This window comes from Vidua macroura, chromosome 4 (genome assembly GCF_024509145.1).
Source record: "Vidua macroura isolate BioBank_ID:100142 chromosome 4, ASM2450914v1, whole genome shotgun sequence".
Taxonomy (NCBI): Eukaryota; Metazoa; Chordata; class Aves; order Passeriformes; family Viduidae; genus Vidua; species Vidua macroura.
In genome coordinates, this window is record NC_071574.1 from 3,931,087 (window position 1) to 3,943,705 (window position 12,619).

Consider the following 12,619-nt stretch of genomic DNA (forward strand, 5'->3'; position numbering starts at 1 on the left):
GCAGGGCTATGTGTTAGGCCAGACTGTGCACACTGCATTAGCTGCCTTCTAACTGCTTGCCTTTTCCTGATAATTTCTCTGCTTCCAGTCCTCACTGCACTCTCAGCGATTGAACAAGGAAACCTGCTGCTGAATTTTTCTGGGCTTGGGAAAAGTTTAATGGTACAAAGCACTGTGAGCTGCCAGGCGAGAAGCCAAGGTTCCATTTTGATTATTGGAGGGATTGCTAGGAAAGAAGGCAAGAGGGGGAGAGCCTGTTGCATAGACTAAGCCTGGGACAAATGAACATTTTCTCTGGAAATTTAAGAAAGCCTGGCTTTGGAATTGCTTTAGGCATCTCTCTCTGACCAGCTTTCTCTCTGTGGTTTCTCAGGGATCTGCAGGGGATGATAAGAATCCTTTTCCAGTGACTTCTCTGCCACATAAAGACAAGACAAGAAGACCTGAAGTTAGAACAGTAAGTGTTTGTTTTACAGCCTTGCCTGTAGTTTCTGAAGACACCAAACAGGGCTGGCCCTGCAGCCACCCCAGCTTCTGCTTCCTCATGAGCACTTCTTTTGGGAGCAAAGAGAGAGGGAGGGATGTGGGAGAGCTGCCCTGTCAGGGCAGCACCTGCTAAGTAGCCTGGCTACAGCTGAACAGCACTTGAACTTTTGACTCCTTGCTGGGCCTTTGATCAGTGTTGGCCAAAAAGAATTCCTAGAGCTGCTGATACATTTTTGATTGTACAGTTTAATCATTACAAATGTTGTGTTGTCCTGTGGTACAAGCAGTGGGGAATACTGAAAAGCTGTAACCTGCCATCCCATGGGGCCTTTGCAGTGTCATTTTCCATAAAACACCAAGTTTTGTGGACCCCTCTGAGCAAAGGGATGCATTGCTATGGTCTGCTGGCAAACTTGCAAGAGAAAATAAGCACAATGTGCCTGGCTGAGTGGCTGGGAGGCTGTAAAAATCCTCTCCAGAAAGAGGCAGCTGCTGAAAGTCAAAAAGTTTTGCAGGTCCTCTTGGAGTAAAGTCACTCCAGTCATTGATTGTGTTCTGACAAGTGTGCCTGTTGGATGAATCCAACCAAATGTTTTCTTTCTTCCTCCTTTTGTTCCAGAGTTTTCTGCTGAAAGCCAAGTGACGTGACCAAGAGCTGGCCTGACCTCATACACAGAATGAGACAGAATTTACAACTGGAACCAAGTGCCTTAACTGGGTCTCCAGGATGTAAATAGTTCCAAGTTCTCTGTTCTTTTGAAGCCTTAGAAAACTTTTGTTTTATTTGTTTTCTTATTGTTCAATGCAAAGCACCTGCATATTATTTTTTGTTTTAAATACAGTTGTAGTTTTTTTGGTTACTTTTGGAAAACTTTTGTGTTTTTTGAGGGTAATGCTTTTCTACCTTGCAAAAGAAGAGATGGAGGGTGGTACCTACTGTCACCCTGTTCTTGTCCCTGGAGTTGTCCCTGCCCATAGCAGGAGGACTGAAACTAAACAATCTTTAATGTCCCTTTCAACTCAAGCCATTCTACGATTCTATGAAAAACCAGAAAATTTTAAGAAATCCATTGTATTTCAACCTTGAGCCAGGTCAGGGGCCTGCAATGGGTTAGGAAACATGCTCACTGTTTTCACCTGGGGCTATTCTAGGACATGAACAAGATGACTGTTTTACTTGTTCATTTTGTCTGCCAGCTTTGACCTTCTGTCAGTGATGAAAACTTTAATTAAGGACAGTAACTGACCTTCTGCTCAAAGCCAGTGGGTGTGAATCAGCACCACAGACATGCAGAGGGGTGACTTTTACTCTGATGCCAAGGGGCTGGAGATAGCAGTGCCCTGTGTGACTTGAGCAGGGCTGTGCTGGCTGTTCCTGTGGCCATGGGCTTTACAGAGCTGTGCATGGATTTGCAGTTTCTCCCAGTTTGGCATGTTGATTTGCACTGTCCTATTTTTTTTTTTTTCTTTCTTGGAAAATGCATGCAGGGGAAGACAATGTCTGAGCAATTCTTGGCCTGTGTTAAGTCTTGCCTGTCAAGCAAATGTTTCTCATTGGCCCTGCTGCCACTCCCAGGAACAGCCAGAGCTGCACAGTTGCCTGCTTATAGTTGTGTTAAAATGCCACAAAATGGCAGCCACACCAGCCCTGCAGACTGAGCCAAGGAGGAATTACAAATACAAGTTTCATCTCCTGGCTGGCTGTGCGTTATTGGCTACCAGTTCCAATAGAGAAAATGTGCAAAGCTTTAGAAAACAAATACAGATGTGGTAAAAGCAGCCAGCAAAAAAAATTAAGCGAAGTATCTGGAACAGAGTATTTGGGTTTGCAAAACTGCACTGCAGCGATGCTGAAAATAGTTCCAAGAACAGTTTCAGCCTAAATAAGGACAGAAAGCCCCATTTGATTGTGGGAACAATTCAGAGTTAAGAATTTCCCAGTCATTTGTTCTAATTAAGCTTGAATGAGCTAATTGGCTGAATTTTTATCGCCTGTTTGACAACTTGTTTGTGAAATAAGTCTCGGTGTCATTTGATGTGGTAAGCCTATGAGGCTTACCAACACTGACACTGCAGTAACTGCCTCCAAATCCCACCATATCTGCAAGATCCTGGATCAGGTATCCCTCCTGGCTGAGATCATTGTTGCCTCCTGCTGCTTCTCCTGTGCATGGAGGTCTCTGCCAGGGCAGGCCCGGTTTCCACATGGCTACATCCCCCTCTGCAGGTAGGCATTTCTACTAGAAATAATTTTCCCAGCTGGTGTTCAAACAGGAGGGAAGACTGCAGTCTTTCTGACAGAAGTGCATGCATGTATTTGGTTTGTATTTAAAAAAAATGCAAGTATCATGTGCTTTGCCTTCTAAAATTTTCTGTTCTTAGCTGAATATTTTAGCAGGATGCCAAATCCAAAGAGTTTTGCTGCCAGAAAGGCCCTATTAGGAATGAGATTCCATTGGGAAAGAGGAGTATTAAATAGTATTTGAAGCTGGGAAAGTATAACCAAACGGACTACAATCTCCTTTGAACATAAATAAATAAGGTGTGGGGGGTAGGGCCTCCTACCACTGTGTGGCTGCTCTGTCCCTCAGCATGGAGTGGGGGGGGAGGGGGATATTCTTTTGTCATCACTGTCCCCTTGCCAGGACAGGTGTTAAATCACAACAGTTTTATGTGCAGGTAGGTCACTGCAGTTTGTCATCACAGTAATCCTGTATTTTTATTCGTTATACTTTGTCATCATTAGCACATTTCCAGCAATAGAGATTCTAAAATCAGTTCTATACAAAATGCATTTAGCTGTGGTGCCATCCAAGATTAACAATGTGGGAGGCCACTGTTCTGGGAACAGGGCTGCTCCTTGTAAACCTGCTTTGCAGTTTTCTTGCCAGTCCTTAGGGATACACCTCCAGAGCCCTGAACAACAGTGTTGGGGCGGGGGTATGCATTGAAATACAAATGAGATGCCTGTTTTAGGATCCTGCTCAGAGCTAGTACCATGTGACTTCCAGCTCTTCCCACACAGCAGAGAATCCCAGAGCTTTTGCTGTAACCTGATTTCCCTGCTGAACACTTCTCCCTTTGGTGCCTGGCAGGTGATGTGGTCAGTGTGGTCAACACGCATCAGTCACCCAGAGGCTGCACCCACGGGTGCACTTTCCCACCAAGAGGAGAAATGCATCAGCTGTTGAGAAATATTCACTGGAGAAACCAAAAAATACTCAATGCTCTAATGGTTCCCAGCACCAGTATGCTCCAGACATACAACAAATGAGGTGCTTTGAAGTACAAACGTTTTATTGCAATATTTCATTATTTACAGTACCGTTCCATTTGTCCCTATGTGCAAAAAGTGCACCAAAGTGCAAAGCCATTTTGGTCAGGAAAGCCAAATGATGGCAACTTAGAAAAACACGACTGTGCCTCCTCACTCCTGCTGTCCTGCCTCTTCCAGGTCCTGAATACAGAGAAGTTTGCTGCTCTCCCTGGGCATTTGGAACAATCTGGTAATTGTGAAACTTTGGTCACAAAGAATTGCCAGTTGTTGATCTGTTCAAGGTGATGCAGGAACAGGAATCTGCAGTCTTTCCTGCAGGACTTTACTCGGGATTCAGGGTTTGTAATGGCATAAGAAGACATCTTTGTATGCAGGGCTATTGCATTGCTATCTCAATTTTTGATGGAAGTACTGGTTTATTCCCAATTATCTGTCTTGCTGACTCTCTTTGGTTCATTTAAGGTTTTGAGGTTATTTATCTGCTCCCTTAAAAGAGCAAGTAACTTGAGAATGTTACCAGAGCTGCTTCTGGATACAGAAATTGGTCAAGTCTTCTAGAGTTGCAGTTAAAAAGTTTTACAGAATACCACAAATTTAATTATGAATTTCCATTTTCTATAAAAATGGTGATTCAAACACCACTGAAGTCTACATTTTCACACACTACCATCTCAAAATAGGACAAATTATACTGGTTACTTCAGGAAGGACCTCTCAACAGAAACTCTCCTTTGGAAAGGGGGGGTAGTAACTACACATTTTATGGAAGACTAGGGAATGGCAGTATTCCAGCGGCTAAATTCAGGTCAAGAATCTTTCCAGCTTTCTAACATGTTTATTAGCTTGAGAAAGTACTTTGAAAGACAATTTTCAGACACAATCCCTGCAATTTCTACTGCTGCCAGCATTCCCTAGAGAGGTAAGCAGTGAACTTCTCTGCCTCAGTTATCTCAGTGTACATCATTGATGTTGTTACTTCTAAAACTAGAGACACCTTCTGTTACAAAGCTCTTGTACAATTGGGAAACGTTTAAGACTCCATTCCAGAAAATAAGTTAAATAAAATGTCACTCCAGTCCTCCAAAGAACATGTAGCAGGGCTGCTGGGGGAAGCTCAGCAGCAGTAGCTGCTGCTGCTCTCCTTACCACATGCCTGATTTACAGTTCAATATTGAGTCCTTGCAACAGCTGCCTCAAATGATTTTGAAATTGCAGCTTCTCAAAAATGGGATGATTGCAGTTCTTGGCAGGTTTTGTTCCTGTGAGTCACACTTTTATTCCATGTTTTCACAGGCTTTTCTGTATCACTATTGATAGAAAGCCACCAAAAGCTTTACAGTTGCAGAAAATACCATTTTCACAAAGAAAATGTACTGGATTTATTCCTTAACCTACCATACAAAACAAAGCTCTGCAGTGCCTCCCTTGTAGCATTCCTTTGGAATTTGGAGGCGGCAGCAGAGGTCACATGCAATCCACAACGTTGCTGGATCCTTGGCCCACATCCCGGATCTGGCTGCTGAGACAGGAGCACACGGCCACACCCGCCCCTGCCCTGCAGTGTGACACTGAGCCCACAAGTTCCCACCTACAGGAGAAAAGAAAAATAAGTTCCTGCCCTGTCTGAGCAACCTGAAAGTATTTTCTGTGCCTGAAATTTTATTACACTGCCTAGCTCTTCACTCTGCACAAAAATGCACCCCATTTAGTGCAAAATCAGACTGAAATAAGCAGAAGAATATAGATTGCTACTGAATGAAACGGCGACGACGAGGAATAGAGAGAAGCAGAGGAGAAGGAGGTGCTTAAATATGTGCAAGACTGCCCTAGTGATATAAGCAGCAGTCCTGCATTGATAGTCATGGATATTACTCAATTATTACCAGGAAACAACAGCTAGGCTCCTCCTGCACACTGTGTTTTCATACAGGCAGATTTCCTTGTCTTATTAGGACAAACGAAACATTTGAAATTACCTGTTCACTATGGGATCAAATGCTTCCACTGTATTCAGGTACACATTGCCATTATGGCCTCCAACTGCGAAAATTTTTCCCATCAGTGTTGCTATGCCAACACCACCCCTTGGAGTTGTGAGCTCTGCCACGTATTCCCATTTGTTACAGCGTGGGTCAAACCGTTCCACTGAGCTCAGGGGTGAGTTGTCATCAAAGCCACCTGCAAACAACCATCACAGGGTCAGCTTTTGGCACTGCTGGTGCGGGGGATATCCAAGACTGGCATTATCAGATCATTCTCAGCATTCAGGGGGTCCTGTCCAGCGCTCTCCTTACCAAAACTTTGCAAGCTCCTAAAAATTAGTCTTACAGCCCACCCTTTTCTCGCTGCTCATGCATCACCCAGAGCAATAATTTTCTTCTATTCAAGTTGCAAGGAGTCTAATTTTATTATTTTTCTCTCTGAATTAATCTATTTATAATTAAACAGCTTCCCAATCAGAAGAGAAAGAAACCTAACACCGGCAAAAGGATGGTCTCAAACTTATTTTACTTTATGCAAAACACACTCTAGGAGTGTTCTCAAATTACAGCACTGGCAAATATTTGAGTAGGGGAAGAAAATTTCGTGTAAGACTTAGTGATGCATTCCTCTTTCTGGGGAAACTGTCAGAGGAGCATTTTGTTCAAAACCTATTTAAGCACTTACAATAATACACAAGTCAGAGCTTTTTAAACTATCACTGTGGCACACCATCTTGGCATCTTCCTCTCTCAGGAAAGCAGGTAAATACAAGCTAGCACACAAGACAAGAAGCTGTGAAATAAGTGCAAAAAAAGCTACTGTTGTCTACACTCAGAACACAACTGGAATTGTGTTTGAAAGCATGTGAACTTAAGAATCTTTTCCTAAAAGGAAACTCAAGAGTAGTGAGTCTTCAGAGGATTTTCTAATAAAGACATATTGTCCTGAACAATTAAATTTCTCCTGAAATGTGGGTTAGGAGCTACTTTTAATTTCCTTGCTAACGTACCTTCATTTAAGCATGCCCTGGGTGTCCTTGCATTCTTCTGCCCAAGAACACCAAGTACAGGTCAGCTCCATCTGTTCCTGGCTCCTCTAGCAACAACAGCCTCTTCCAAAGCCAAGCACTTGGCAGCAGCAGCAGCACTACAAAATGCCACATCCCTACTCACCCACAACATACAAGCAGCCGTGGAGCTCACTGACACCATTCCCAGCCCTTCGCTGACCCATCTCTTTTACTTCTATCCACTTATCCAAGTGGGGATCGTATTTCTCCACACTGGAAAGAGATGCTACACCATCATTGCCACCCACGGCGTAAACATGGTTCTGGAAAACAGTTGTACAAAGATTATTTGTGATGTAGTTGCCTTTATTCAGCTTTCCATAAGCAGTGTTAAAAATTAAACGAAAATGTGGTTTATGCACTTTCATTTAAGAATTCCAACAACAGATTTAATTACCTAACATAAATGCTATCTCTTCCAATGAAAGAAGTGCAACAGTTTTGTTGTGTTGCAGCTATTTTTCAGAGCACAGGGGGATTGAAGTAGAGCATGCGTTTGGTACCTTTAAACAGAGTGACCATGACAAACCAGTCAGCTGAGTGAGACAGGAAGCACTATCCATGTCATTAGAACGATACTCCTCCCAGTACCTCAAATACTGTTGAAACAGTTCAATTTGCTATGAGTATTATCCTAAGTATCCTCACTTTTTGCACAGGAATTTGATGACTAGAAGTGCTCAGACCCACCAGCTGCATTTTGTTTCAGACCTTGTGCTCTGCCTTGTGAACGCAGCTCTGAAAAGCAGGTGGGCTCCCCAGCAGTGACTTACCACCAGGGCCACGGAGCCGACGCCTCCCCGGGGAGTGTTCATGGAAGCCACGGCGCTCCAGCGATCCGAGTCAATGTCATAGCGCTCCACGTCGCTGAAGCACGTGTTGTCATCCAAGCCCCCGATGGCGTAAATGGGGCCACCCAGGGACGCCAGGGCAATGCCTCTCCTAGGGAAACCACAGCAGCAACACCTCAGTATAAGTCCTTAACCAGAGGGAGCCACACTGCAAGTGCCATGGTACATGAACGGCACCTGTTTCAAACTAGGGGGAAAAGAGTAATGGGAATTTTAAAAGTGACGTTTGTAGTAAATCATGGCGCTGGCCCTCTGCACACCTGTGTCCTTTTGACTGAATGTCAACTCTAAGGCCAAGCCCTCCGCTCACATACTTGGATACACAACAATGTCCTAGCTATGATCTCTCTATTTTATTAAATGTGAAGATGAACCAAAACCTACTGGTTTTAACTTTGTTGGTATAGCTGGCTGCTACCAATTGAGAAGAATTGGGGGTGATACTAATACATATTAAAAGACAAACCTGTGCTAGATATTAAATAGCTGAACTCTAGCAAGATTTAACTGCAGTTTCTTCCATTATGGTGTTTTTAATTGAGTGTTAAAATGGTTATCAGATTTGTTTCTAATAAATCTACCAATAAAATCAGTATTATAAAATTGAAAGTATGGTCTAGAAAGTGAGCATTAAGTTTCTACTTTAACCACAAAGAGAAGTAAATTACCATGTTACTGACAACATTCTTGTCTCACTAAAGAGGGAAGGTTCAGAGATACTGAGGCAGGAGCAAGGGAGGCACAATCTTTCTACAGAACAAATACTGTGGCAATATCCTGGCCTTATCTTAAATTGCCTCAGCAGATAACAGAGACACCACTTCACCATTTTTCTCCACATTCCAAGACCTCCATGAATGGGAGGAGTGGAGCTGAGAGGTAGGCAAGACACAGCAGCCCTTTCATTTACCTGGGTACTCAGTAATAAATGTCACAGAAATCTAGGGCTGATTGTTGCTGAGATTATGCCCTGGGGTGGTGGCAGGATGGAGGAAGTAGAGCAAGCCACTTCTAGGAGTCTGGGTCTTCTACTTTAACTAGGTCACAGCTACAAATAGCTTTTGGACTTAAGCCATACTTATTATTTCACTCCTACTCATATGTGATACTTTGAAAAACAACAAACGACACAAGAGAATGGAGAATTAGAGAATGAAGAATTTAAATAACAGCAGAAAAAAAATTACAGATCTGTGAGTCCAGTAACTCCTTAAAAGAATCTTAAATGTCAAGGCAAAAAAGAGTCCTCAATCTGACTTTCAGATTGTGTGCTTCTGGCCTTTTGTGTAAAAAACATAGGCAGCTATTTGTTTCCTGGTGTAGTATTTCACTTTTTTTTTTTTCACTATGAAGTATTTCACTTCTCATGTTATGCTGGCAGTTATCTCACTCATTCCCTAAAAAGAAGCATTATAAACCCAAGTTGTTTATTGGGCACAGCAGAAAGGCCCTGGATACCACAATGCAAACATAGCTGGAGTAGAAGATGTCCCTGGTCCAGAAGCCAGCTCCTCCAAAAAAAGAACAGAAGGGTGATACATTCATAGCATAAAGCTCCAAAATAGGGGAAAGAAATTCCTAGAAATAGAACAGTTTGTAAATCCCCCAAAAAAGCAGGACAGACAGGATGTTTTTCAGCATCAGCAAGAAAAGGTACACCACAGACTAGGACTTGGAATGTGGGACACATATACCTCTTTGTGTTCATTGATGCCTTCATCATCCACTTGTTTGTGAGAGGATCAAATACTTCCATGCTTCCTAAGTGTTCATTTCCATCATGTCCACCTACTGCGTAGACTTTACCTGAAGACACAGACATCTTTTAAAACAGAGATTGCTTGGCAACATTTCGGTTTTCATTTATATAATATCCCTGCCTATGTGGAGACAAAGAGGTCAAATAAAGGTTAAAGTTTTAAAATGTTTTCAGTATCAGTTTTATATGCTGTACTCAACCAGGAATCTATTCTAATGCGAACTTTTATACAAAGCTTGAGATTATGCAAATAAAAACCTTCCCATAATTTAAGTACTGCAGGTCAAATCAGTTCACACACATTACCAGTCTCTCCAGATTTTATATGGAGAAAAATTATCTCTGTTCTGCTGCAGCAACGAGGGGCTGCTAAGTACAAGAGAAAGCTACATTATTTGTGCTAAGCTGCTCTGGACTGCACAGATCTGTTTTCAGAAGATGGAGACCCAAAAATAAAGCTAGGTCTGCTCTTGGAAGAGTTATGGTCTTAGTAACAGGATGGATTTAAGTAGGAAGGGAGCCAGTATGAGTACTAGCAAATTCTGGGTGACTGCTGTGTAAGGCCATTTTTTTATAAATTAATTTTAAAAAAGTAAATCACCTATTTAAGGCCAGAAGCTATACACAGTTCAGCTGGGCTGGAAGGAACCTTTAAAGGCCATCTAGTCCAGACCCTCTGCAATAAGCAGGGACATTTTCATTTTCAGGTTGCTTATAGCACCATCCAGTCTGACCTTGAACACTTCCAGAGATGGGACATTTATCACCTCTCTGGGCAACCTCTTCCAGGTTTTCACAAACCTCACTGTAAAAAACTTCTACTTGATACCTTGTTTAAATCTACCCTCTCTTAGTTTAAAACCATTACCTCTTGTCCTATTACAACAGTCTCCACTAAAAAGCACGTCTTCATCTTTCTGGTAAGCTCCATTTAAAATACAGAAAGGACAAAATAACGTCTCTTCCCAAGTCTGAACAGCCCAATTCTGTCAGTTCGCAGTAATGTTTTTTTCATAAGCACAGCCTCAGATTGGCTCAGGACCAAACACTCCTTCAAACTGAAGACTATCCAACAATTAAGCAATTAGTCTACTTCTCATACAGCTAGTAAAAGTACCAACTCAGCAAAAGGAGCAAACAAGTGCCTTTTGCCTGGGGTTGCTTGAATAGGGTTACTGACCTCCCACAGAGATCACACCCACGTGCCTCCTCCTGCTGTTCATTTCAGGGCCAAAGAACCAGCTGTTCTTACTGATGGAGTAACACTCGATGCTGCGGAAGGGGTCACCTGATCCACCTCTGCCACCGACACAGAACAGCACACCTGGAGAACACAAAACACGTTTCCAGAGAACTAGCAGGAGGATGAGCAAAAACAGCTGTATAGCAGAGCAAACTGAAAATTACATAGTTTGGCAGAAGTTGTATTTCACTTCAATGAGCACAGTCATTGCCCTTCATAACTGGGAACTGGATTTTGGCCTTTGCTTGACATACTGCTACGTCCAATAAGCTATCTATACTCTTGTAAAAACAATGTCTATTTTAAATATACATTTTGTGATTTGGCTTAAGGAGATAAATCCATTGTTTGTTAAATATAATGATGTAGAAATTATGATGTGCAGTCAACATTCATCACTCACTTTTGGTGTAGGCTAGTCACAGACTTTAAAAGTTAGCTGAACCTTTAACACCAAAAGATAACTGTCCACTGTTTTCAGTACAGCTTTGAACAGATTGCCTGGTCATAACATACATAACAGCTCTGGCTTTAATACAGATAGAGGTAATATGGATAAATTATTAATACTTTAAAGAAAGAAAATGACTGCTAACGTTCTGCTAGGAAAATGCAGCACATTACCCAAATACCAGAAGTACATAATGGCTTTCCCAATTTTGCATTAAGTCACGAACAACCCTCAATATCAAGCTATACCTGCTTGATATTAAGACACCTGCACAGATGTGCTGCTTTTTCTCCATACCACTTCCTACTGGGTAACCAGACACACATTTAATTACCAGCAGTCTGCTTCCTTGGTGTTGTGCGAATGGAGTACTCAAAGTCAGGCACTGCCCTGCTGCTCAGGTGAAGGTGGTAGTTCCTTGCTTCATCCAGCAAATCCCTACATTTTAGATTCTGCTTGACAATCTCTTCCTTTGCCACAACACCCATAAGGAAACAAATGGGCAAGAGAGGCAGCCGTACCTGACACAGAAATGAACACAGTTGGAGAAAGTGGCTGAACTGCTGAGTGTCACCATGCAGCGCTGCACATGCAGCCTCGTGCTCCTCAATAAGGAGAGCAGCTCTCAGAGTTGTTCCAGACAACAGCGATATGAACAGTTCTTTTCGGTGATAATGTTTGCTACAACCAGTTCCATTTCAGCCACAGTGGAGAAGTGTCCCTTGGCCCAGGCTGTGCTGAGGAAAGAGACAAGCTGCTGCCCATGTTGCACCTGCAGCTGCCCTGTGTGATGCAGGCAGCACCTGTGGCTTTACCAGGGCTTTATCAGGTTAGTTTGCTGTTGGGTATGAATCTTCAGCTCACTGCTATGCCAGTATAAGAGGGCTTGTGCTAAAATGGTTCATTTTCTTTGGGTGGCAAGTCAAAAAGGAAACACTTAGCCACCATGAATTAAGTGTCTATAAAGGAGGTATTGCTAGTACAGTAACACCTCTCTTTAAGGCAGACTTGTCAGACTTCAAGCTTAAAAAAAGGTAATAAATATTGACAGCTAATTGTTTCCTTCTCTAAATCCTTCATGCCATTTATTTTAGCAAACCTTTCATCCTTCTTTTTAAGACAAACAGTGCAGAATACAAAGTACAATCAGAGGCAAATGTGGGACAGATGTTAGTGAAGGGAACTGAAGCGAATCTCCACCTGACTTCCTACAGTTTGGAGTCAACACTGTCAAGCAGCTCCCAGTTGGCTCAACAGCAATGGTGCAGAAGTCCAGTACCTCCAGTGCTTCTCAGAGCAGCAGGATGGGGCTGCTTTAGCACTGACAAGCATCTTTGTCCTGAAGCAAGCATGTGTCTCTACCTGCTCTTCCTCACCTCCCTGCTTTCAGTCCCACTTCTTCCTTTATTTTGGCCCAGCTTATTTGAGGATACTTTAAAGCACCACTGTAGCCCTGCTGACGGGCTCCTAAGGTTAGTGACATGGTAAGAACTCCAGGCT

General features: G+C 42.7%; 1 protein-coding gene and 1 long non-coding RNA gene across 3 annotated transcripts in view; one reads left to right on the forward strand and one right to left on the reverse strand.

Annotated features, from left to right (window-relative positions):
- The window catches only part of KLHL8 (kelch like family member 8), a 59,169-nt gene that overhangs the window by 34,186 nt on the left and 12,364 nt on the right, over nt 1-12,619 (reverse strand). Inside the window, exons 4-10 of one of the 2 annotated variants that reach the window (XM_053975188.1) lie at nt 11,454-11,640; nt 10,606-10,749; nt 9,361-9,472; nt 7,589-7,757; nt 6,919-7,078; nt 5,740-5,941; nt 3,715-5,351 (exon numbers count right to left, since the gene is read on the reverse strand). In XM_053975188.1, the coding sequence (XP_053831163.1) occupies nt 5,228-5,351; nt 5,740-5,941; nt 6,919-7,078; nt 7,589-7,757; nt 9,361-9,472; nt 10,606-10,749; nt 11,454-11,640 (1,098 nt within the window). In that variant the 3' untranslated portion in view covers nt 3,715-5,227. Of the gene's footprint in view, nt 1-3,714; nt 5,352-5,739; nt 5,942-6,918; nt 7,079-7,588; nt 7,758-9,360; nt 9,473-10,605; nt 10,750-11,453; nt 11,641-12,619 lie in introns of those variants that run through there. The other variant, XM_053975189.1, reaches the window with a different exon arrangement.
- LOC128806021 (uncharacterized) lies at nt 27-1,346 on the forward strand. The gene is made up of 2 exons (XR_008436687.1): nt 27-457; nt 1,106-1,346. It is a non-coding gene; the product is annotated as an uncharacterized LOC128806021 (long non-coding RNA).